This window comes from Eublepharis macularius, chromosome 15 (genome assembly GCF_028583425.1).
Source record: "Eublepharis macularius isolate TG4126 chromosome 15, MPM_Emac_v1.0, whole genome shotgun sequence".
In the NCBI taxonomy this organism is placed as follows: domain Eukaryota; kingdom Metazoa; phylum Chordata; class Lepidosauria; order Squamata; family Eublepharidae; genus Eublepharis; species Eublepharis macularius.
This window is the reverse complement of record NC_072804.1, coordinates 28,385,359-28,410,436: the sequence shown is the minus strand read 5'-3', so window position 1 is coordinate 28,410,436 and position 25,078 is coordinate 28,385,359. Positions and strand designations below refer to the sequence as shown.

Below are 25,078 nucleotides of genomic sequence, written 5' to 3'. Positions count from 1 at the left end.
CTGGCCTGTTTCCCACATGTTTTGGCAGTGTGCCCTGCGACATGGTCCAGAATCCTTTGCAACTTGCAGAGGTTCCTTAGCAAATAAGGAAATAGAAAGGGTCCCCTACAAGTATACTGTATTTACCCTCCTAGTCATGCATATCTTACCAAATTTCACGAGTGCGCTTTTCCTTTCACTAATTCCCAATGTGTAAATGCATCTGGGTGTTTGGCATTTCAGGGCTCTCCTTATAAGCAGAGCCTGATCCTATTGCGGCATCTATTGGAATTATATTTCTCCTGCCTTGTAACAGAAGCTTCTGATTATGAACAAAAAAGACACGTTAAAATATACTGTAATCTTAAAGAAAACAATCTTAATTCACAATACCCGTCTGCTTGATGTGTTTACAAAGAAATGGCTGTGTGTTAGAAAACGGAACATAGTAATCAGCATGAAACAGAAGTATGGCACGGGCTGTGCAGTGTAATGGTTAGAATGTCAGACTAGCATCCAAAAGATAGGAGGTTATATCCAGGGCTTTTTTTCAGGGGGAATGCGGGGGAACGGAGTTCCGGCACCTCTTGAAAATACTCAGCAATTGTGTTTGAAAATAATGTGATTTCAAAGAATCCCATATGTTTCTTCCTCATTTCCCTCTTGAGAGTTCCACCACCTCTTTTCCCAGAAAAAAAACCCTGGTTATATCTATGAAATGCTGGTTGACTTTGACTCACTCACTCACTCACTCAGCCAAACAGGGTTGATGTAAGGATAAAATGGAGGAGGGTATGTCTGCCCTTCAAGAATATTCATGCATGTGGTATTTTATGGTGCAAATAATAATGAAACTGAACTTGAGGTGGGGAGGTAAGCAAGATATAAATATGTTAAGATCCAATATAAATAAATGTGGATATAAATGTTTAGATCAATTTGTGAGACTAATCCTGTACAACAAAGTTGCATCAGCAGCACTGCTATAAATGCTGATGTGAACCCATTCCAATTATAATATAGATTATTATAGTTTCCTAGAAAGCCAAAAGGGAGTTGTGTTTATTTAACAGACTTTTGTTGTTGCACGTCAGTAGGCACGTCTGCTATCTGATTCACCGCTTGCATCCATGCTCAAGTTATCTATCAAGATACAATGGTCCCAATTCCCAGGTTTGCCCTGTGGTATCAGCCTCCTTTTGCGTGCAGCCTCCAAGGGCAACCTGTGGGGCCAGGGGGACTCACCTGTCTGCCTAGGATGCCAGCAAATGATGTCATTTCTGGTGCAATGTACAAGTAATAGGTTGTGCTGGGAGCCGATGCTCTAAAAATCAGCCCAAAACATAGTAATTTGCCAGTGCTATATGTGAGTGCATGTGAGCAGTGGCAGGGGTCCCTAACCCCAGTGGGGTGGCGGACATCCCTAAGCCTCACTGGTGTGCATGGAACTCCCCTCCCCTTTGTGTTGTGATTCCATGTGGCTGTGTGGGAATAGTGTAGTTCTGTGGGCAAAAGTGGGATGTTTCATTCACACCATTATCTTTCCCCTTCTCCACAGACCTTAGGCTAGCAAACATGGCTCTCCTCTTCTCCATTTTAGTTCCATAACACCATCATGAAGTAGGCTGGCAGTATGACTGGACCGAAGGTCACACAGTGAGCTTAATGGCTGAGTCCGAGTTTGATCCCTGATTTCCCAAGTCCTACTGAGCACTCTAGCAATTGCTATGCCGCTAGAGATATAAAGTTTCCAGAAAATCTGAAGCCATGAAAAAACTGTAGGGCTTTGGGGTGTGGAGGATTGAAATATATACAGTACTAAACTTCCTAGCAATGGTTTTTATGCAATAGCCCAAATTTCTCAGTTTTTCTATTGGAATTTTTAAAAGTCCTTGAGAAAAACTGCAAAAAGGATTTTCCCCTGGGCCTTCACATCTCTGTAAACCACACTCACTCTTGCCCTAGGAAAGAGGCTTTCTTGTGATTTATTTTATATATTTATACCCCCCTTTTCACTCTAATGGGGACCCAAAGCAGCCTACAATATCATTCTCTCATCCTCCCATTTTACCCTCCCAACACCTGGCAGAGCAAAGGGACTGCCCCAAGGACTTCAACCTGTCAGCTTGTGGCTAGATAAGGCTCTTCCTACAGGTTCCCTTTCAAAAGCAAACAGGAGTCCATTGATTGAACAAGGAAACTTTACTGCAGAAAAGGTCCATTATAGTCCACTGTCCTGAATAGGAGACTCAGGATGGTACACAGTCATTGTTACCAATGAAGGGCAAAGCATGAGGTACAAAGTAACAATACCCATCTGGATTTGCCTCCCCCCACAGTTCTCAAAACAACATCTCTCAGTCCTGGGAAGCTGCTCTCCTTCAAGGCCAATGCTTGGTGGAACGGTGTTAGACAAAACAGTCGCCTCCGGTGCTGCCTGGGAACTGGTGCACCTGGGAAGAAAGCACTTAAACACTAGAAGCATTAGAAAATGGAGTCAGTACAGTTTAGATATACACTGGACCTGACATTCTGCCCTCCTTAAAACAGATCCCCCCCTGGTTTATATGGGTAGCGAGTATGAAAAGCTTTGGTTAATCTAGGAGCATGAACATGTACAGAGTTCACCCACTCATCGTACCCAGAATCAAAGTCCTTCCATCTAATGAGGTAAAAAAGCTGATTTCGTTTGAGTTTAGAGTCCAAAATTTGTTGCACCTCATAGTGTATTTGGTCGTCAATCAAAGTTGGAATGGGTGGAGCTTTGATGTGCCACTTGTCATCGGTAGGAGCTCTTTTTAAAAGACTGACATGGAATGTATCGTGTACGTGGCGTAAGTTCTTGGGCAAGGTTACAGCAACAGTCACTTTATTTATTATTTTGCGCACAGGGAAAGGTCCCAGGAATTTCAGAGCGAGTTTGCGGCTTGTCTGAGCTAGTTTCAGGTTCTTTGTGGAAATATACACATGATCTCCAGGTTGTAAATCCCATTCGGCCACACGATGGCGATCTGCGTATTTTTTGTAATCCAGTTTGGCTTTTTCAAGATGTTTCTTAATAAGAGTCCATTGTTGCGCCGCCTCCCCCCACCACGAAGATACATCTGGCAAATTAGAGGAATGGAGAGGGGGAGCGTCCAACAGGAAGGGATTGAAGTGAGCTCCATAGACAATTTTGAAAGGGGCCTCTCCAGTTGAAGCGTGTACACTGTTGTTATATGAGAATTCGGCCAGAGGGAGAAGGTCTACCCAATTATCTTGTTGGAAATTAATGTAGCAACGAAGAAACTGTTCTAGTATCTGGTTTGTTTTTTCGGATTGTCCGTCGGTTTGTGGGTGGTGGCTTGAGCTGATGCCTTGCTCAATATTCAACATTCTCAAAAGCTCCCGCCAGAAGTTGGCAACGAATTGTCCGCCGCGATCCGAAATCACCTTGGACGGAAAAGAATGTAATTTTACGATGTGTTTTAAAAATAAATCTGCTAGTTTTCGAGCGGTGGGTATAGCAGTACAGGGAATAAAATGAGCTTGTTTGGAGAACAGATCTACCACGACTAAAATGCAATTATGTCCTTTTGAAACAGGTAGATCAGTGATAAAGTCCATAGATATTATTTCCCAAGGTCTGTTGGGTGTTTCCAATGGTTGCAGGAGACCCGGAGGTTTTCCTTTTCTGGTTTTGGCGCTGAGGCAAACGGGGCAGGAACTAACATATTGGGAAATGTCTTTGCGCATGCCCGGCCACCAGAACTGCCTTTGGATTAGATGCAATGTTTTCAGATACCCATAATGACCAGCAGTGGGAGCATCATGACAGCGCTGCAAAACCTCCAGCCGGAGGCTGTCTGGGACATAAAACTTGCTCCCAGCTAGCCAATCCCCCTGTGGGGATTGGACCAGTTTGTTTCGCGGAGCCTTATCCCCCTCCTTTTCCACCTCAGTTTTAAGTTTCGATTTCCACTCCTGGTTGGCCGGGAGGGGCTGTTTGGCTCGACTGCGAGTAGTCACCACGCCCCCAAGTTGCGTAGGCGAGAAGACCGTGTCGACAGTCTCCTCCCGTTTGCTCCTGTGTTGGGGCATGCGCGATAGGGCGTCCGCCAAAAAGTTAGTCTTGCCCGGGAGATAATTTAGAGTGAAGTTGAATTTGGAAAAGAATTCCGCCCATCGCAATTGCTTGGCATTCAGTCTGCGTGGGCTTCGGAGGGCCTCCAGATTTTTATGATCTGTCCAAACCTCGAAGGGGTATCGCGCCCCCTCCAGCCAATGTCTCCAATTAGTAAGGGCTGCTTTTACTGCAAAAGCCTCCTTCTCCCACACATTCCAATTCCTTTCCGCCTCCGAAAATTTTCTAGACAAGAACGCACAAGGCCGCAACTTTCCATCCTCCCCCTTCTGCAGTAAAACTCCCCCTATTGCCGTATCGCTGGCGTCGACTTGCACTACGAAAGGGGACTGTTCGTTGGGGTGGGAGAGGATGGGTTCCGTTACAAATTGCTTTTTCAGGCATTCGAAAGCAGTTTGGCAATCGGAGGTCCATTGTAGTTTGGAGGAGGGTTTTTTAGCTTGGTCCCCTTTATCTTTTGTTTTCAACAATTCTGTTAAGGGGAGCGTGATTTGGGCGAAATTTGCTATAAAGTCTCTATAGAAGTTGGCAAAACCCAGGAAGGATTGTAGTTCTTTACGGGTGGTGGGTGTTTGCCATTCTTGAATCGCTTGTATTTTGGTTGGATCCATTTTTAAACCCTCTTGGGAGATGCAATACCCAAGGTAAGTGAGTTCGGTTTTATGGAATTCACATTTGGACAACTTGATGGGTAGTTTATTATTCATCAAGGTGGCCAGGACCTTTTGTACCATTTGAATATGTTCTTCCTCTGTGTCTGAATAAATTAAGACATCATCAAGGTACACCACCACCCCTTTGTACAGAAATTCGTGCAGAACTTCGTTTATCATGGACATAAATACAGACGGGGCTCCCGTCAATCCAAAAGGCATAACTAGGTATTCATATTGTCCGAGGGGCGTATTAAATGCGGTTTTCCACTCATCCCCTGCCTTGATACGGACGTGGAAGTAAGCATCTTTTAAGTCTAATTTTGTAAAGATCTTACCTTGGGCCACGACGTTGAGAAGGTCTCGGATGAGTGGTATAGGATAGGCGTTGTTGGTGGACACTGCATTAAGTCCTCGAAAGTCCGTGCACAGTCGTAGTCCCCCATCCTTCTTTTTCACGAAGAGAACCGGAGCGGCGTGGGGGCTGTTGGCTGGGCGGATGAACCCTCGTTGGAGGTTGGTGTCGATGAATTTCCGGAGCTCTTCTCGTTCATGGAGACTCATGGGATAGAGTCGTCCTTTGGGCAGTGAGGCTCCGGGTAAAATTTCCACCGCACAGTCCGTTCGTCGGTGCGGGGGTAGAGTATCAGCTTCCTCCTCGGAAAAAGCGTTTAGAAAAGGCCAATACGGTTCGGGTATTTGGTTGATTTCTTCTTGAGTAAGAAGGGCCTTTTCAGTATGAGTTGGATCATTGCCCCAGTTTTGGTTCCAACGGTGATTTTTGCAGTTGGCATGACTGAAGGTGATACATCCTTGTGCCCAGTCTATGTAGGGATTGTGATCACATAGCCACTTGCTGCCTAGAATTAACGGGTATTTGGCAGTGGAGCTGATGACAAAAGACCTCTTTTCCCAATGTTGTCCCATGCCTGTGATCACTGGGATGGTCTCAGTGGTAACAGGGTTCATATTGGTGCCATCCATTTGTTCAAAGATTACTGGATTTTGTAATTCCCGAGTTGGTAAGACTAGTCCATTGACTAGAGCTGGGGCGATGATGTCTCTCGAACAGCCCGAGTCGATAAGGGCTTGCACTCGGATGTGCATTTTTCTCTCTGGGTTGATTAGAGTTACTGGCATGAATAAGATGGACCCAGGCGGCCGGTTCCGTGCAGGGACGGGCTTGGGGCGGATCTGTCGTTTGGGCCCTTTTACGACAGATCCATCTCGTTTCCCGACTGGGGGCTTTCTGGATTGACTTCTGCGTTTGGGGAAGCGGGGTCGTATTCCATAACTTCTTCCGCTTCCAGTCCTCTCTCTGAGGCGGGCCTTTGGGAAGCGCCGCGGCCTCTGTTCGCGCGTGGCGCGGGAATCGGGCGTTGGAGAGTAGGAAATGGAGCAAGGGTTGGGCGCCGTAGTTGAAGCGGAGGTCTTTGCACAGGCCGGTAGGGGCATTGTGCTGCAAAGTGACCGGCTTGTCCGCATTGCAAACACAGCCCTTGTTGCCATCTAGCATCTCTCGCTCCACGGGTGGCGTACCCAGCTCCCCGTCCTCCCTTCTGTAAAGTCAAGGGTCTTCTTTGTCCCGTTTGTTGTTGTTGTTCAACCAAACGGACTTCCAAAATGCGATTCTCAACTTCGCATGCAAGTTGGATCCAACCTAACAACGTAGGGGGATTGTCCTGCATGAGGGCTCTGTCCAAAAGTCTCGGGTTTAGTCCTTGCTTGAACAGAATGATTTTGGTGGACTCCTCACACCTAGGGCATTTGGCGGCCAATTGTCGGAATTTCGTGATATAGTCTCTCGCCGACATGCTGCCCTGTTTAATGGCTTGCAATTCTGTTCGGGCCCTGGTTTCCTCTAAGGGGTCTTCATATTGCGCTCGAATAGCATCCACCAACCCCTGGAGAGTATTAAGTTCCGGGGCCCCGATATTGTATAGTCCTACATACCAGTCCGCTGCTTTGCCTTGTAAGCGGGAGCCGAGATGTTCAATTTGACTGGCCTCGCTGCCGAAGAGGTGTCCCCACCGGTTGAAGAATTGCACGACTTGCACTAGGAAAAATCCCAGTTTGGAGGGATCCCCATCAAAAGTAGCTTCCAGTTTCACCCAACCCATCGGGAGGTCTTGCCTCGGAGCCGGTGCTGGGTAGAAGTCCGTCGGAAGCATCAATGGCACTTGAGGTATGGGGGGACCCGGTTGTGGTAGCGGTGCTGGTTGCGCTGGCGGCGGCATCACCGGTTGAGCCGGGGGTGGCGGCCTCGGCTGGGCTGGCGGTGGTGCTCTCGGCTGGGCTGGCGGTGGTGCTCTCGGCTGGGCCGGTGGCTGCAGTCGTGGTCGGACAGGCGGCTGCAATCTCAGTCGGGCTGGTGGTGGCAATACAGGAGGTGCTGGCAGTAGCGGTTGAGGTGGAGGTGGCCGGTGCGGCTGAGTAATGACCGGCCGCTGAGGGACGGGTTGGTGGGGTCGTAGTGGTGTAGGCCCCACCGGTTGATTCGGAGGTGGTATTACGGGCTGCTCAAGTGGCAAACGTATCGGTTGCTGCGAAGGAGTTAGTTGCGGTCGAAGCGGAAGGGGCCGCAGCGGCGAAGGCCTGATGGGTTGTGGGCCGCGCGGGCTTGCCCCTCTCGGCGTCGTGTCTCTGGGACGCAAAGGCTGGTCTTGTGGCGTCGGGGCGCTCGGGGTTTGTTGAATGGGAACCACTTCTAGCGGTCGTTGCGGTAATTCCTCCTCAGAAGGGGCCGGAGGCTCTTCCGTCTGATCCGGCCGAACTGTCGTTGGAGAAGCGGGAGGGGGTATCACCGTCGTTTCGGTTGGACGGGTTGGCCCTTCTTCCTCCTCTCTAGGCTCCTCCGCTGGAGTCTCCTTGGGAGATGGATCCCCGTCCGATTTAGGGGTTTCCGTCGGAGTCTCTCCAGGTACCTCAGCTGGAGTATCCCCGTGCGGCGGGGTTTCATCTTTTCTAGGGAGTTCCGCGGGCGACTCTCCCGGTTCTCCAGGATAGTATTCCTCCTCTCCCGAAGGCAGCGGCTGCTGCGGGGCGTCCTCCACTGGATAGGACATGACACTTTGGAGGGTGGCGATTTGTACCGCCATTTCTTCAGGTGAGATTCTCTCCCCTGCCCCCATCGCTGAGATTAGGTGAATGGCATGAGCCAAACTTTCCTCCATATCAATCAGCCTAGCTTCCAACTGTTGCATTCGGCTAGGACCCGGTTGCCCCATCACGGAACCTCCTTCGGTTGTACTCACCGGGGAAAACGGCCCCCAAGGCGGAGGATCTCCTTGATCGACTCGTGATCTCGCTGCTAGAATTCCTTTGGCTAGGCCCGTCACTGCCGAGATGCCGGAATCTACAGCATGGGTGCGACTTTGCATTTGCACCCAACTATGCTCAGGAACTTCCGTTGGCTCTTTCCATGGGGCAAGTTCCGAATAATCCCAACTCAGGGCGCCGCGGCGAGATGTGTTCCCGTCCGTCTGTTCGGCCGTCCTGTTCCAAAACAGCCACGGTTGGCTGCTATCCAGCTCAGGGACAGTCTCTAGGCTTCGGCGTCCGTCCATCGAAACTCTTGGATGAAGCCCTCCGGCCCTGCGCTCTCGCGTTTCTCGGGGTCTGGCTCCCCACTCCGACGGGGTGGGTAGCGAGATCAAGGGGAGAGCGGTAGCCGTCGGCCTTGTCCCTTCACTGCTGAGGTCGATGAGAGGCGGTGTAGACGTCGAAGCTCCAGCCCCGGCTGGCACATGAGATTCTTGGGGTTGCACTGTTTGACTGTCGGGGGACGCATACGGATCAAACAAAGGATCCCTGTCCGGGACTACCTTGGATTCCGCTGGGCCCGACTCAGGCATGATTGGTAACAAAATGTCAGCTTGTGGCTAGATAAGGCTCTTCCTACAGGTTCCCTTTCAAAAGCAAACAGGAGTCCATTGATTGAACAAGGAAACTTTACTGCAGAAAAGGTCCATTATAGTCCACTGTCCTGAATAGGAGACTCAGGATGGTACACAGTCATTGTTACCAATGAAGGGCAAAGCATGAGGTACAAAGTAACAATACCCATCTGGATTTGCCTCCCCCCACAGTTCTCAAAACAACATCTCTCAGTCCTGGGAAGCTGCTCTCCTTCAAGGCCAATGCTTGGTGGAACGGTGTTAGACAAAACAGTCGCCTCCGGTGCTGCCTGGGAACTGGTGCACCTGGGAAGAAAGCACTTAAACACTAGAAGCATTAGAAAATGGAGTCAGTACAGTTTAGATATACACTGGACCTGACACAACCCAGGGCTTCCCAGATCCAGTATACTAACAATGATTCCTCATTGAGGCTCTTGAAACCAACCGTGTGTTGATGATTTCTTTGAAAGCTGTTTAATCCAAGGAGGACCTTTGTGAACATTGCCTGTTTCAGCTATTGTTTTTCTGGACAGCTATTTTTGTAATGATAGCACAGAAAATAATCCCAGACACCTTTTCACAGCCCAGGGCACCCTACCTCTGGGAGAGGGGTGAGGTGGAGTGGGAGCATGGCCTAAGGTGGGCAGCTGCTCAGTGTCAGAGCTGGGAAGAGAGACAGGTGGGGCAGCCAGAAGGAAGGCCCACTGGTGCTAGCTCCCTGTGGGACAGAGAACTCCTGTGGGGGTAAAGGCCTCCCCTAGAGAAAGACTTGCTCAAGAGCAGGGCTCATTTCGAGGGGGAACGCACAGGAACGCAGTTCCCCAAAGAGGTCACGTCAGGCGACCCCATTCATCTGACTCTCAGCCATTTTGGGCCCGTTTCAGCCTGGATTGGGGCCGAAACAGCCAGGATCGGGCCTCTGATGGGTGGTGGATCACTCTCCCACTCAGCAGTGGCCCAATCCTGGCCATTTTGGGCCCCTTTTCAGCCATTTTCTGCCCCCTTTTGCCATTTTGGGCCCAATTTCGGCTCTAAATGGCCAGGATTGGGTCCAAAACAGCCAGGATAGATGATGTCAAGGGGTGTGGCATATGCAAATCAGTTATGCTAATGACACGCTTCTGGTGATGTCAAGGGGCATGGCATATGCTAATGAGTTATGCTAATGAGTTCCTCCAGCTCTTTTTCTACAAAATGACCCCTGCTCAAGAGTAAGAGCTAAGAATTGGAAACTAGGGGTGGCCAGAGGAAGAAAGAGAAAATGCCCCCACTGGTAGGGTTGCCAGCTTCAGGTTGGGAAATTCCTGGAGATTTTGGTGGTAGAACCTGAGGAGGTCAGGGGTTGGAGAGGGGCCTCAGTTGGGTACAATGCCATAGAGTCTATCTTTCAAGGCAGCCATTTTGTACAGGGGAACTGATCTCTTATCACCTGGAGATCTCCAGCCACCACCTGGAGGCTGGCAACCCTTGGCCTGGAGGAGGTAAGCTGGCAGCTGGCTGAAGGCTGTGGGCAGGCAGATTGGAAGCCTTTGTAGGTAGGAAGGTACAGTGCCTCCTGAAGCCTCAGCAGTTGGCATCCCTGGCTGCAAGGGAAGTCAAGAGGCGTTTTCTCCACTGGACCCAGGCAGGCAGACTAACCTCAGACTTAACTTGGCATGAAGGGTGCAGTGGCCAGGACAAGAGCCTAAGGAGCCGGGAGAAGGATCCAGACTGGTAAAAGCAGCACGAGCAGCAGGTGGGAGGTGAAGAGCTGGGCACTGGCCGGGCCACAGGGGGCAGTTATCTGCTGGAGCTGGCAATGTAAAGGAAACCAGCCATTAAAAGTGCAGCCTCCCCAGTGCTCACGTATTGCCTGGTCCCTGACCCCACAGAGGAAAGATGGGCGCTTCCAGGGAGCACAGCCTGGCCCCTGGGGGCTTCACACACACACACACCCTCACTTTCCATTACCCTTGAATAGCTTGTGAGATGTAGTGGCTAGAGTGCTGGGACCTGGGAGCCTGGATTCAGAGCCCCACTGTATGAAGCTCATTGGGTGGCCTTGGGCCCATTGTTCATATTCTCTCTCTCAGCCTTCCGACATCACATGGCTGTTGTTAGGGTAAAATGTAGAAAGGAAACCATGTATGCCGCTGAGAACCAGTATGATATAGTGGATATGGTGTGGGATGTAAGAACTGGGAGGCTTGGGTTCAAATTCCTCTTTGGTCACAGGATTGCCACCTTCCCCCATGTAAAACAGAACACACACTTGGAAGGCAACCCTGGCTCAGGACCAAATGCTGTTTCAGCACCACTTCTGTGTGTGTGTGTTATGTGCCGTCAAGTCCCCTCTGCCTTACAGCGACCCTATGAATGAAAGACCTCCAAAACATCCTATCATTAACAGGCTTGCCCAGATCCTGCAAACTGGAGGACGTGGCTTCTTTGATTGAGTCAAGCCGTCTCGTTTTAAGTCTTCCTCTTTTCCTGCTGCCTTCCACTTTTCCTAGCATTATTGACTTTTCCAGAGAATCTTGCCTTCTCATGATGTGACCAAAGTATGATAGCCTTAATCTTGACATTTTAGCTTCTAGGGAGAATTCAGGCTTGTTTTGATCTAGTACCCACTTATTTGTCTTTTAGGCCACCCAAATAGATTAACAATAAGTGACTTATATTGAGGGTTATAAATGTTCCATATTTTAACTACCTGGCCTGAACCAGCAACATTTTATATTTATGAGCCATAATTTTTATATGTGTATGTAATAACAAATTACACCACTGAGGAAGGCCCAGAGGGCTGAAACACATTTGGTTTCTGTATATGTGCAATCAGTTGTGTGACTTGGCTTATCTATATGTGCCAACAATTTTGTGATTCTGTGTAACTGTTGTTACCAGGTCTCTAGGTTTTTAACTTTGTTCCATGATTGTAATCATTTATGCACTGTGCAATAAATAATCATATTTCTTTTATATTTTCTTGGCTGCTCAACAGGCAGGTGGCACAATGATGTGACGTCATGGTGCTGGTTGGGAGCATGCGCACAGTTCACGCTCCTGAGGTGCCTGCCGGTGGTGGGCAACCTCCGGGAGCTTGCCCCCTCCTGCCGATCACTAGGCGATCAAAGGACAAGGGGGCAAATCCCTGGGAGTTTGCCCGCCACAGGTCAGCACCTGGGAACCCTATCCAGAGGGCAGGGAACAAGAGTGGGCTTCCCCACTGAGGGCCAAACTACAAGTGATGAATGACACAGGTTGGAAACTTGCCAGCTTCCCTCAAGTTTTGATGGGAAATGCAGGCAGCTTGGTGGAATGTTGGACAAGTGACAGTTGGAACGTCCATTGGACAGCAGTCGGAGAGCCAAGCTGCAAGACCAGGATGCCTACATTTCCCATCAAAACTTGAGGGAAGCTGACAAGTGTCCAACCTGTGTCATTCATCACTTGTAGTTTGGCCCTCAGTCTCATGGGTCCCTGTGTGTGCATTTGTGTATATTCAAGCAATCATTTAAAAGTTGTTCATAAACATTAACAGGCTGAAAATCCCACGTATATGTTCTTGCATTTTCCTACCATGCTCTTCCTCTAGTCTGCAATGACCACTGCTGACCTCATAGGATCCGCCCACTGAACTGCTTGGTTCTGCAATGGGTTTTGCTGAGTTTAGTTGGAGAGAAAAAAATGGCTGCAAAACATATGTTTGGGGGATGTATGTATTTAAGCAGGGGTTTTTTTGGAACTTGAGTAGTGTCTGCTGATCTGAAAGCCCCATTCCAGGGGCAAAGTTTTGGCTACTATATAGGTGGGGGAAAGATACATAATGTGCACGCTCAGAGGTACCCTTTATTTCTTATTTTGAAGGCAAGGCTGTACTTTGAAAATAAAAACTACTGCGCCATGAAAAGCCAGACTTGTTGACCTGTATAGATAATGCATCTCTAGGATTTGCATACTTGATTCTACTTTCCATAATAAATAGGACATTGAAGACCTGCCCTTCTGATGATAGGAAATCCTAGTCAATCTTCCTTTGGCTTCCAAGATATCAGTGGGCTTTGGCTTACCTATTCTAACATATTCATAATAATAAGGGCTAGGAACTTGCTTTTTTTTTAAAGAGCCCTCACTTGATTAAAGAAAGCTTATATATATATATATATATATATATATATATATATATATATATATATATATATATATATATACAGAGAGAGAGAGAGAGAGAGAGAGAGAGAGTTTAAAACTGAGCTGTGATGGGGGCATTTGTCTTTTTTATGAATATATGCCACATTTTCTGTGCTTGGAAATAATATTTTTAGCCTACATTTGACATAGTTTAACTGAACATGTCTACATTTTGCTTTAACTTGCAAACAAACAAAAAATCTGTAGTCGGTATATGCTTTCCTTGGCGAGTATCATTTAGGAGCTAGGGTCAGTCCTGGTAGATGGAATGGAAGCAGTTAGCGCAGAATTGCAGTACTAGGAAAGTGTAGACAGAATTTTTAAAGTGACATTCCCCACAATTGCATTAGAGGGAAGCAAAGAGTGGTCACATGACTCAGGTTACTGAGTAACTCATGAATGGTGGGCATGCTCCATTCAGAAAAAAGAGGATTCTATTCTAAGGAACTGCTGTGTACAGCAGATGGCCCGGCTGAGCAAAGGAAGTGATAGAAGGAATTGCTTTAGCAGAGCTTGGAAATTGTTAACCCACAAGAGGCAAAAATTTATTCCTTCTGCAGTTCCAAACCAGATTATGAGTGACCACAAGCTCCATTTTAACAGTGCTCTGTCACTCCTCTGGCCAATAATGTGATTAGAATATTATTTTTAGCTCCTAGTTGAGCTGACTGCAGTTTTTGTAGAGTTGGCATGTTAAATTTGTGTACTGGGCTTGCCCCACCCCCTTTTAAATCTATTTTCAACCACAAATTCATTAAGTGTCAACGTTCTGTCATTTTGTTTCACCCCCGGCTTTAATGTCAGGGAATAATAAATGAACCTAATTTTATAGGATTATTTTGTATGGATTGTTGAGATAAAGTGCTATATAAATGCTAGCATTATTACTTACTATTGGTACAAGTGCTAAATGCAGTGATGATGGAGTACTATTTGTTAATATTTCATTTGTCAAGCTGAAACCTCTATGAGCCAACTTTAAAAATTGCGTTATGTGGCAAAGTTGACCAAAGCTGATTTTTTTACATGGGGCTGAAATGATTTTGTGTGTGTGTTTGTGTGTGTGTGTGTGTGTGGTGAGGTGCACGCAAGATAGGAACTTGGCGCAGCTTCTTTTCCACACTTAGCTGTGAATCATAATCTGAAACAAGTTTCAAGGCATTAACAGGATCAGGTCAGACCATTGAGATCTATTGCATACTTGTATCTGGGAAACTGAGTGGAAGCATGAAGACTGGGTTCTCCAACACGGTAGTGCCTGTTGGTGCCATAATGCTTCAGGAAAGCAGGCAGGCTGTTGTGAAGGCAGAATCAGTGACTAGGTGCCTTCCTACAAATAAAGGTTCCTTCTCATCAGTCAGCAGATCAGCTGTGAGGTAGTGGGGCCTCAGGAGCACCAGAGCAGTGGAGTACCCCTTTCCCCCTTTGGCCATCGTCTCTCTTTCTGGGTTTTATCCTCCGTTTCTCACAATTGATTGTCTTCTTCTGAGTGCATGTTATTCTCTCTTCTCTTTTGGGTTTCTTCTGTGTGTGTGTGTGTGTGTGTGTGTGTGTGTGTTGTGTTTTATATACCTCGTCCCCCTTCGTCTTCTGTGTGTGTGTGTGTGCTTGGCTCCACCTCCCGTGGCAGCCATTTTGTGCTGGGCTCCACCTCCCGTGGCAGCCATTTTGTGCTGGGCTCCACCTAGGATTGCCAGGTTCCTTGCTGGGACTAGGTGATTCCCTAGTCCCTGCCAGCTGCTGCCCCCTACTGCTCTATACTTGGCCAGTGAGGAGGAAAGGCACTGAGAAATGGAAAAAGATAAAAATAAATGTTGAGTTTTGAGGTTAAGAAAGGGAACAAAAGGTATGTAAGTGCATTTAAATGTGCCCATTAAAGGTAGTCATTTAATGAACTAATGTCTTGAACTGATCACCTTAAAATAACGTCCAAGTGGTTGTTGTGGGTTTTCCGGGCTGTATTGCCGTGGTCTTGGCAATACAGCCCGGAAAACCCACAACAACCATCGTTCTCCGGCCGTGAAAGCCTTCGACAATACAATGTCCAAGTGAACATTTAATGGCAATATTAGGAACATGTTCTTTTTTTAGTATTGTGTTTATTTTTTATATAAATGAAGGAAAATCCTAACTGTCTAAAACATTTTTAACTTGCACGCTTTTCAGTCAAGTTTACAAAATGTGATTGTATATATCAGGACTTGTTTAATATTGTATAAAGGAACATAGAGCACTTGATGCTTTTGGCTAATTAGCTCAGTAGTGGTTTTAATGAATTTCTGAGTTTTTCATCCTATTGATATTTCCTGTCAGTGTTCAGAAACGCCAATTTTTCTTGTAAACTTACAAAAAAGTTTACAAAGTTTCAATTAGTAGAAATTCTTCTGCAGGATCTAGCATGTTGTAAGTTTATCACCAGCAGAGTTACACCTTTTAAGCCTATTTACTTTTATCTCATTTATACCCCACCTTTCTCCTAAGCGACTTACATCATTCCCTCAGCTTTTTTTACCTCAGAGGGCTTTTGTGAGAAAAAAATGGAGGAGAGGAGAATGGCATAGCAGAGTGGGATTTCAAACCCCAGTCTCTCAAACCCTAGTCCAGAGCTCTATCCCCTCTACCATGCTAGTTTCCCAAATGTCTTTATTTCTCCATAGGAGATAAGAATAGAGATAGCAGCAACATTTGACATGTCCTACTAAAGTCATATATTTCCAGTCTAATCTCCCAATTGCTATCAAAAAGTAACTAAGATGTTGCAAGCTAGCACAATGACCTCTGCCTTCTAATAACTTGAAAAGGAATTTCTGTCTAGGGGCCTTACTATACCTGTGTGGTGTAGTGGTCTGAGAGTTGGACTATGGTCTGGGAGACCCAGGTTTGAATGCCACACTGCATGCTGCTCATTGGGTCACCTTGGGTCATCTAGAGTAGCTGAATGCTTCTGTGGGGTTCTAAGGAAAGGAAAAGATTTTCAAGAGCAGCGTCCCAAAGATAGTAGAAAGAAGTTTAAATGTTACAGAATTTCGGTTCTAATTCTCGAGATGTATAAGTAAAAAGATTTGGATACAATTTTGTTTTGTTTTTTGGCCTGCATGTTTTTTTTCTTTTTTTGCAAAACCAGTGAGTGAACAGCACAGGTAAAACTGTTGTGATACTAAGCTCTATATAAATATAAATAAATTTTAAAAATAGAGGCGGGAGGTTGGGTCACATTGGTGGACTGAATGCCCTGGGGCAGCAAAAATTCATTGATTCGTTTTTATTGCTTAGAAATGGATCGGAGGAAGCGTTAGGAAATGGCCCTTAGAGACCTGATCCGGACACCTCACAGATGTTACAGATACGGCTGTTCAATGAGAGTGTTCAATGAAGCGTACTCGGTTTTAATTAGTTAAAGTGTGTGTGCACGCATGCGTGCTATTCTGCTTGCGTTCTTCAAATGGACTCTATTAATGGAATTCTGAGTTACTGTCCCTTGATTTCTGGAAGAGTGTGGTCAAGCAGCAGTGAAGAATTTTATGATATCCAAAAGACCCTTTTTATGACAAGAACCTCTTTGATCCAAGGCATACAGTAGACAATAGAGAGGTAGGTGTGTGCATGCGTGTGCAATTTAATGTGGGCCCAGTATGGGAAAGACACTATTTTCAGAGATGAGAGTTTAAATAGAAGAGTGAATATGTTCTGGACTGGTATAAGAGAGATCATAATTGCATTGGTCATCTAAAGTAAAAGATTAAACCATAAAGTACTCTTTGTCATTGTTAGTTGGAGCAAGAGATGTAAAATTTCTGGAGACTTTGGAGCCATAGGGAAAAATCATCTTTCTCCAAGAAAAAAAAAAAGAAATCTTGATTTCTGAAATATCTATCAAACCGAAACCTCTTTTGCTGTTTTAAATAACATCAAAGCATCTATAATTTAGTTAGCATAAAAATGGTGTGTGTTGGAGTATTTTTGGAATTGAGAGGTATAAATGCTTTAGTTTTCTACAAGCAGAAATTGAAAATACACCCAATGGCAAAGCAAGAGAGTGCTACAAACTTCTGCACCCTATGTTATCAAATTCCACGCAGTCAAAAAGAAAAACATCATTGGAGGTTTTTTCCTGTGCTTTCCCTGATTTCCAGAATTTTCCATTGAAAACACTGAAAAACAATTCCTGGGTTGAGTGTTCCCTACCCTACCCCCAGGTTCTCACATCTCTAGCTGGGGCTGGATTTGCATGCCAACACATAATTACTGTTCATAATGGTTAAAGAACAGCCTTCCATCATGATTAAGGCCTGATGAAACTGTGTCAGATCTGCCAATGTGTTCCAGCTCAGTAGCCTCCTGGGACAATCCCCCCTTCCTTCTTCACCACATGCGTGTGCATAACAGAGTGGACTGGCTCCGGTGCATATTTCCCTTGCTTGATCTCTCATTGTGTGTGTGAATTAACTTGACTGCAAAAGATTGCATCTGCGATGCCACTGAACGATAGGAGAGTTCTTCCTGTAGTTTTTCATCGGCGATGGTTCATCAACACATCAGAATTTTTCTTGGAATTGCATGTTAGGAGAAGGTTGCAGCCAGGGCTTTCTTTTCAGGGGGAATGCGGGGGAACGGAGTTCCGGAACCTCTTGAAAATGGTCACATGGCTGGTGGCCCCGCCCCCTGATCTCCAGACAGAGGGGAGTTGAGATTGCCCTCCGCGCCACTGAGCAGCATGGAGGCCAATCTCAACTCCCCTCTGTCTGGAGATCAGGGGGCGGGGCCACCAGCCATGTGACCATTTTCTCCGAGGGCAACCCACAGAGTTCCACCACCTCTTTTCCCAGAAAAAAAGCCCTGGTTGTAGCTCATTCCTTCTCTGCTGACATCTTCTTTAAAAAAAATATCTGGGAGCAAGACAGCTCTGCCAAATACTTTTGGAACCACTGCCAGTTATAAAAAAGAGTATTTAATTAGATGGACCACAAGTTTGATTTTATAAAAGGCAGCTTTACAAAGAATCCTGCAAGAGGTGTTTCTTTGGGATGGACCCACCACTCACTGTATACTGTGGATGTTGTAGCTGAGCAAAAGTGTGCTCTTATTGTACCATATAAAGAAGAGGCAGGGTGGTCTCTGTTTCAGTGCTTATATGTGTTATGCAAGATATTCACTGTCCTGTAAGTTTCTTGCCTTGTTGAGAATTTAAACAGTGATTTAAAAACTGTCTTCACAATCAAAGCCATAAAGCCTCAAGATAATGTGTTTTGAGGTGTTAGAACTGTGGATGAGGTCTCTATGACAAGCTATATTCCTCATCCCCCCTTCTGTATTTACCATCTCGCAGAACAGACTGCATGCCTTGATTTTTAAATATATATATATATTATTTCATGAGCTCCAGGGTTTATTATGGCCCTGTGATTAGGCAATGGGAGAAGTTGGAATATTTTGCATTAGACAGCAAAACGTCTTTGGCTTTCTTGCAAGAATTCCATTTTTCAAAGCAGGGAATCTACAGAAACAATAACCTGGATTCCTGGTTAGAGGCACATTGCAGCTGCCTCTCAGTCAAGCTTAGCTTGTATAGCCCATAAGCAAAAACTCCGCAAAGGACATGAGATGGCTGGTTTTTCTCCCTCCCTGACCCCTTCCCACTCTGAAATTCCATTTTTAAAAAGTGCACTTCATTGTTGTGGATTGTGAAAGATAATATGGTTCATACTGGTGGAAGTTATTGCAGGCATTTGGATTTGTATGCATGCACAGAGGGCTACCAAAGTGCTACATCTTATTTTTGTCTATTTTCAAAAGGTTGGCTGTCATACTTCCATAGAAGAACCTAGTAAAAAGCATGAGTCTGTCTTCTTTCAAAGTGTTTTTTTTAAACCCTGCCTTCCTTTCCCACCATGTATTTATTTATATAGCTAATTAGGGTCCCAGTGGGAACCCAAAGTAGCTTCCTAAAGTACAAATAAACAACAGCCTGGTCTAGTTCTGGATCCACTGTACTCACAGCCAGTCTCCAGCTCTGAAATTTTATCTCTGGTTTAAATTGATTCAAAGGGACCACATCAGAGCCTCCTATCTGTCCAGCATCACCTTTCATACTCTCAGAAGAACCCTTTACATCCGTTCAGGTCCAGACCATGCCAACAGCTTGGCCTGATGGTTGCTCCTTCCCATCACTGTTTGCTTCACATTTATGTATTCTGTGCAGCCCCAATTCTGGAAGATTTGCCTCATTATAGTCTGTCCTGCCCTCTTCACACAGAGCCTAGAACCAAATTTCTTGTAGCACGCTTGAAGGGCTTAAACTCTTCCTCAGAAGCAGAGGAGCTAATTTTTTTCTCTCTGGTGCAGACTCACTCATCTTATTCAAAGTGTTGTCGTCTGCCTTGGCAGCCAAGAAAATATGGGCTGAAGTTGTAACTGAAGGGTGATATGTTTTAGCAATATAAGTGTGTTTAGAGCTGGTTCTTTTAATGATGTTATTAATGATGTTTTATATTCCTTATGATCAGGGCTTTTTTTTCTGGGGAAAGAGGTGGTGGAACTCAGTGGTGGAACTCAAGACTGCACACTGAGGTCATTTTGAGTCGGCTGGAACAAGGGGAGAGTTTTTTAAAGTTTAAATTGCCCTCTGCGAAAATGGTCACATGGCCAGGGGGCGAGGCCACCAGCCATGTGACCATTTTTAAGAGCTGCTGGAACTCCGTTCCACCACGTTCCTGCTGAAAAAAAACCCTGCTTATGATTGATTGTAAAGGCCTGTGGCTATACACCTCTGACCACACCCAAGGTTAAATACCCGTCACAGGAAGGAAAACAGTGAGTCAGCCCAGGTGAGCCCAGATCTTATGCAGTTGACAGGGATGTTCCCAAGAGTTTCTGGCCTTTGCTATATATGGCCTTCAAGAAACCAACGAGGGAAGCTCTTCCGAAAGAAATCAACTAATCTATGTACAAGCACAAACAATATACAATTTTTAAACAAAATTTTAAATTTTTATAATTATATAATATATTATTAAAGTGCAATGTGCTCCAAGTGTTGTGAATAAATAACCATTCCAATAAGTGCAATAATAATTACAGTAATAAATACAAAAATAATCAGTCCACAGTCCTTCCAGTCTACAAAAATATCCACAATAGGTGCAATGTATAACGTAGTCCAACTGGTGAGGAAGAAGTTAAACAGGTAAGTAGAACAAAAACCAGTTCAATCATTCAGCGTCGTAATTTTTGCTATCACTTGTTATTTCTTCTAGATATGGATGTATATTGACAACCTGGGATATCCAGCAATAGGAACTCAGAACAAGAAGGTCACACTGGTCCAAAACCTACAGAACTGAGCCTACGGGCTTGGCCAGCTTGTAGAATCCTGTTTCGTCCAGCACTTCTTCACAGGCTCATAACAATATAATAGACATCCAAAGACTCATACGGCCTATTCTTTCATGATCACCTAGTTGGTGCAGCAATCCAACCATATTATTCTTGTATTTATTAGAATGGTTATTTATTCACAACACTTGGAGCACCTTGCACTTTAATAATAGATTACATAATTATAAACATTTAAAATTTTGTTTAAAAATTGTATATTGTTTGTGCTTGTACATAGTTTAGTTGATTTCTTCCGGAAGGGTTTCCCTCGTTGGTTTCTAATTTGGTTCCAGAAATGCCCTCCCCTTATTCTTTTATATATGGCCTTCAAGGCAGCTTACAAAACCTTGCCCTTCCCCCATGCACAAAACTAGTAATGCATGGACATACAAGATGGTGGGCATACAAGCTGGTGGGTGTCCCCTCCACAGTCCTGAAGGTCTTCTCTAAGAGCAAACAAGTCTAACGATGGAAGTGTGCTTTTGACCTAAGCTTGATGCAGGTTTTTCTTTCTGCTTCCTTTCTTCCCTCTAGTGACCCCCTAGATGGTTGTTGGAAGTTGCCTTCCTCGTCCTGGCAAGACTGCAATGCTTCCGCCCCCTGCACACACACCTTGATGTTCTCCTTCATAACTTCTGCTGCAGTTAATCTCGCCTCTTTTTCTGGTTTCCAGAGCAAGCTGCACATGGAAGGTTTTCGTAGCCTGAAGGAAGGAGAAGCCGTTGAGTTCACCTTCAAGAAATCCTCCAAGGGTTTGGAGTCCATCCGAGTGACCGGTCCAGGAGGAGTGTTCTGTATTGGCAGTGAGAGGAGACCGAAGGGCAAGAACCTCCAGAAACGCCGGTCAAAAGGAGATAGGTGAGGCTTGAGCCAGGCACGTGTTTCAGAATTCAAGGAAAGGAACGTGAGTTACTAGGAAATGAAGACAGATGGGTCATGATTTTCAGGCTGGAGGACCAGTTATATTTGGCCAGAAGCCCCCAGCCTCTTAGAGCCTCTTGGGGCACTTCTAGAATTTTGGGAGCGGGACATGAGCACCACAAGAAAATGGCTTCTTATAGGGTGGGAGGAACCAATCACAAGATGGCTGCCATGGGGACTAAGTCCTGTCACAAAACATGGGAAGATTTCACAAAACGTTAGGTGGTTCCAAGCCAAGAATCCTCTTATGGTGTAGGCAGGTGTTTCTGAATAGGTGCTCTCTGCAGACACAACCCCCCTGGGGTTTTGTTTGAAGCACCACTTGTGCCAAGGGGCCGGAGGACAGCCAGAACCGGCTCTTTGCTTTAGGGAAGATATGTGTTGTGGGATAAGCATGGGCACTGGGAAACATATTGGTGAGCTCCATGGCACCCATGGGCACCACACTGGGAATCACTGTATTAAATCATCATGGGTGGTGGTGGAGGAGAGTGCCCTCAAGTCACAGCTTACTTATGGTGGCCCCTGGTGGGGTTTTCATGGCAGGAGACAGGTGGTTTGCAAGGTCTTCCATCCAATTACTAAGCAGGCTGATCCTGCTTAGCTTCTGAGATCTGATGAGATCAGGCTCACCAGGTCAGGGCGAACCGTCATGGGTGAGGCTTCTGTTTTGTCAGTGAAGTTTTAGGCCTGGTTCACATGTGCAGAAGGATGATATGGCAAATTGATGAGGTGAAAAGATACATTGCACTGCCTTTGACTACAGGCTTGCCCACCAGCTAAGAAACGAGAGTCTCAAGATGTCAGGTTTAGCTCTAGTTACCACATTTCTTGCTGGGCTGATGTAATTGGCCCTGTGTGCATTTACACCCAGGCACAAACAGAACCCTGGCAGTTCTGTGGTTAGAGCTCGCACGATCACAGGCAGGAAGACTGTTCCCTGTCTTCTTGCCCTGCAGCTAGAGATTACCAACTCTACTTTAGTTTGGTTGCTGTACAGCCAAGATTTTCCATGGCTCCCTCCTATGGGCGATGATCAGGCAGCGGCCCTTTCTGTGCGCCCAATGCTTCCTTTATAAAATAAGCACAGATGCAAATTTCCAGGGAAAGAGCCAAAAATTCAAGAGTGAAAGGTCAGAGGTCAGAATACCCGGGGCTGAATAGCATGGACCAGTGCCCCCATTCTGTGAGCCATGTGTCTGCAGGGTGGAGCCACATGGCTGGTTGGTAGGTTTTCTCTAGTAAAAAAATCCCTTTGTGCAGCTAGATTATGCAGCTCAGAAGAGACGCTTCTAGCAGCTGTGTGTATTAGAGAGATCTAGCCGTGTATGCCGTCAACTGAATTAAAATATTTGTCCGACTTAGCCTAGTATTGTCTGCTATGACTGCCAGTGGCTGTCCATCATCTTTACCCAAATTTGCTATTCAAAATTTTTTCTTATGGCAGGGAATATATCCCAGTGCATGTAAGCATGCACTGTACTCTTGGGTTGTGATCCCTCCTTACGAAGAAAGAGCCCTAGTACATGAGAGTGACCAAATTAGGTTTTTTGACTTTCTTTAGCAGATTCTAACAGCCAGGATCCAACAGCTCACAGTATAATGGCAGAGTAGGGTTGCCCTCTGGTGGTGTAGCTGTGTGCTTTCCACCTATTCTAAAAACATTGTCTTGTTGATTGGGGAGAAAACGGTGCATTTATGCATTCCCACACGAGCTCCTCCCTGATCTGCTTTATTACTTGCATTACAATAAAATCTCCAAAGCAAGCATCCAAAGTAACATATGGCACAAAAAAATATTAAACCCAATCAGGCAATAAAATCAAGAAAAATGAAATTGTTAACCAGTAGCAGAAAGCACCATACTACAAACCACTTAAGTCAAGGGGAGGTTGAATGAATAAATTAGAATGCTTTAGAAGCAGGAAAAGAACAAGCACTCTATTAAAAAGCACTCTATTAAAATAAATTCGGTAACTGTCATTCAAACTATTTGTATAACAAAGGGGCAAAAACAACATAGATATGCTCAGGGCTTTTTTTCTGGGAAAAGAGGTGGTGAAACTCAGTGATGGAACTCAAGACCACACAATGACATCACTTTTGGTCAGCTGGAACAAGGGGGGAGTTTTTTAAAGTTTAAATTGCCCTCAGCGAAAATGGTCACATGGCCAGTGGCCCCGCCCCCTGATCTCCAGACAGAGGGGAGTTTAGATTGCCCTCCACGCCCTCGAGCAGCTCGGAGGGCAATCTAAACTCCCCTCTGTCTGGAGATCAGGGGGTGGGGCCACCAGCCATGTGACCATTTTTAAGAGGTGCCGGAACTCCGTTCCACCGCGTTCCCGCTGAAAAAAAAGCCCTGGATATGCTAGGGAATCATTAAAAAATCTGAGCAAATAAAACTTTAAAAACTCGATGTGAAAATCCTGTGAGGGTGGAAGGAATATTCAGCGACTGTGATGCCACCACAGAGAAGGCTCTGTGTCTGACCATCTGCTTTATTTCAAAGACAAGGGTTCAGATGCCAATTTTAATTGATGGGTGGATTCATATGGGAGAAGGCAGTCCTTCAAGTAACAGTTGATAAAGTCTTTGCGAAAAGGAAACTAGCCCTTTTGGCAAGAAGTTCCATGCAGAGAGTGCCTCTACTCCAAAGGCTTCCTGCTTCTTGGAAATCATTGACTTCACCTCATCATGCTAAGGAACAGGAAATCCTCCAAAACATTTAGCATTTCAATTTTATTTTTTTATTGTTTTCTTGTATTTACAAAAGAGATCGTTACAGGGTTCCTGCAGCCTTACCTTTTCCCACCTTTGTTGTCTTCCTTCTAGATGTTACAACTGTGGTGGCCTGGATCATCATGCCAAAGAATGCAAGCTCCCACCTCAGCCAAAGAAATGCCACTTCTGCCAAAGCATTACCCACATGGTTGCCAACTGCCCTATCAAAACACAGCAATCACCCAGTTCTCAGGGAAAGCCCGCCTACTTCCGGGAGGATGAGGAAATGCACAACTCACCCCTTCTTCCCGAAACCAGGGAATGATGTTTGCTAATCAGTAGGAGCCACTGGATCACTGGGGCTTCAGGGCATCGAGTCAGCAAAGAAGGGGGAGCAATGAATAGCTTCTGCCTCCAGGTTTTGGAGGGCAGGTACTGGGCATGGGGGCAGCAGCTTTTGAATATCTTAAGAATTTGGCATGGGAAAAAGGTCAGGGAGTCCGGACAAAATTGTTATGTTGGTCCTCAGTCTGTTTTCTGCTTCAGAGGAGGTCTGTGAATCTCTGGCTAAAAATCCAAGGATGGGGGTGGGGAGTGGGGTGGCAGCACCTTCTGTTCCAAGAACAAAAACCAAAGCTAAACCAATCTGGACCACTCAGCCCTTTGCAGCTGCATTTCAAAAGGGAAATACTCAAAGCCACAGTTGGTTCCAGAGGCTGTCAGAGGGAAGATATTTATTAAAAATTGGTAACAAAACGGGCCACTCAAACAGTTGGGAGAGCTTTAAGAAATTTCAAGCCCTGAGGAATTAAGGGGTTTTGAGGCCACTGGGACTGTATCTGTTCACACACTTCGTTCACACACTTCTGTATCTGTTCACACACTTCTGGGGACTGCAAGTGGTATTGGTGTGTCTTCATTTTGCATCCAAATGTGGCCATGAAATCCTCTTCCTTCTGAACCTGAACTGGATTTCATTTTGTCCATGTTATGTCTGAGGCTTTTGAGGAAACTGGCCGCTTTTTGGAGCATATGCTGCGAAAGAGTTTTCCAGAAACTAACATACGTATTGGGCCTACCAACACTTCCTTTCTCAGGCTCTGAAACCTAGCCTCATTGCTAGAACAGACCTGAGGATGTGTCCCACGACTTTGCTAGTCTTTGGTGTTCTCCCTCCCCTCCATGACCACAATTTAAAAAAAAGCATGCCAGTGTCAACAGGGCAATTCCGTGTT

General features: G+C 45.8%; 1 protein-coding gene across 1 annotated transcript in view; it reads left to right on the top strand.

Annotated features, from left to right (window-relative positions):
- The window catches only part of LIN28A (lin-28 homolog A), a 52,869-nt gene extending 28,701 nt beyond the window's left edge, over positions 1-24,168 (top strand). Inside the window, exons 3-4 of the mRNA XM_054999731.1 lie at positions 20,875-21,059; positions 23,955-24,168. Coding sequence (XP_054855706.1) covers positions 20,875-21,059; positions 23,955-24,168 — 399 coding nt within the window. The remainder of the gene's footprint in view (positions 1-20,874; positions 21,060-23,954) is intronic.
- Positions 24,169-25,078: the final 910 nt, after the last annotated feature.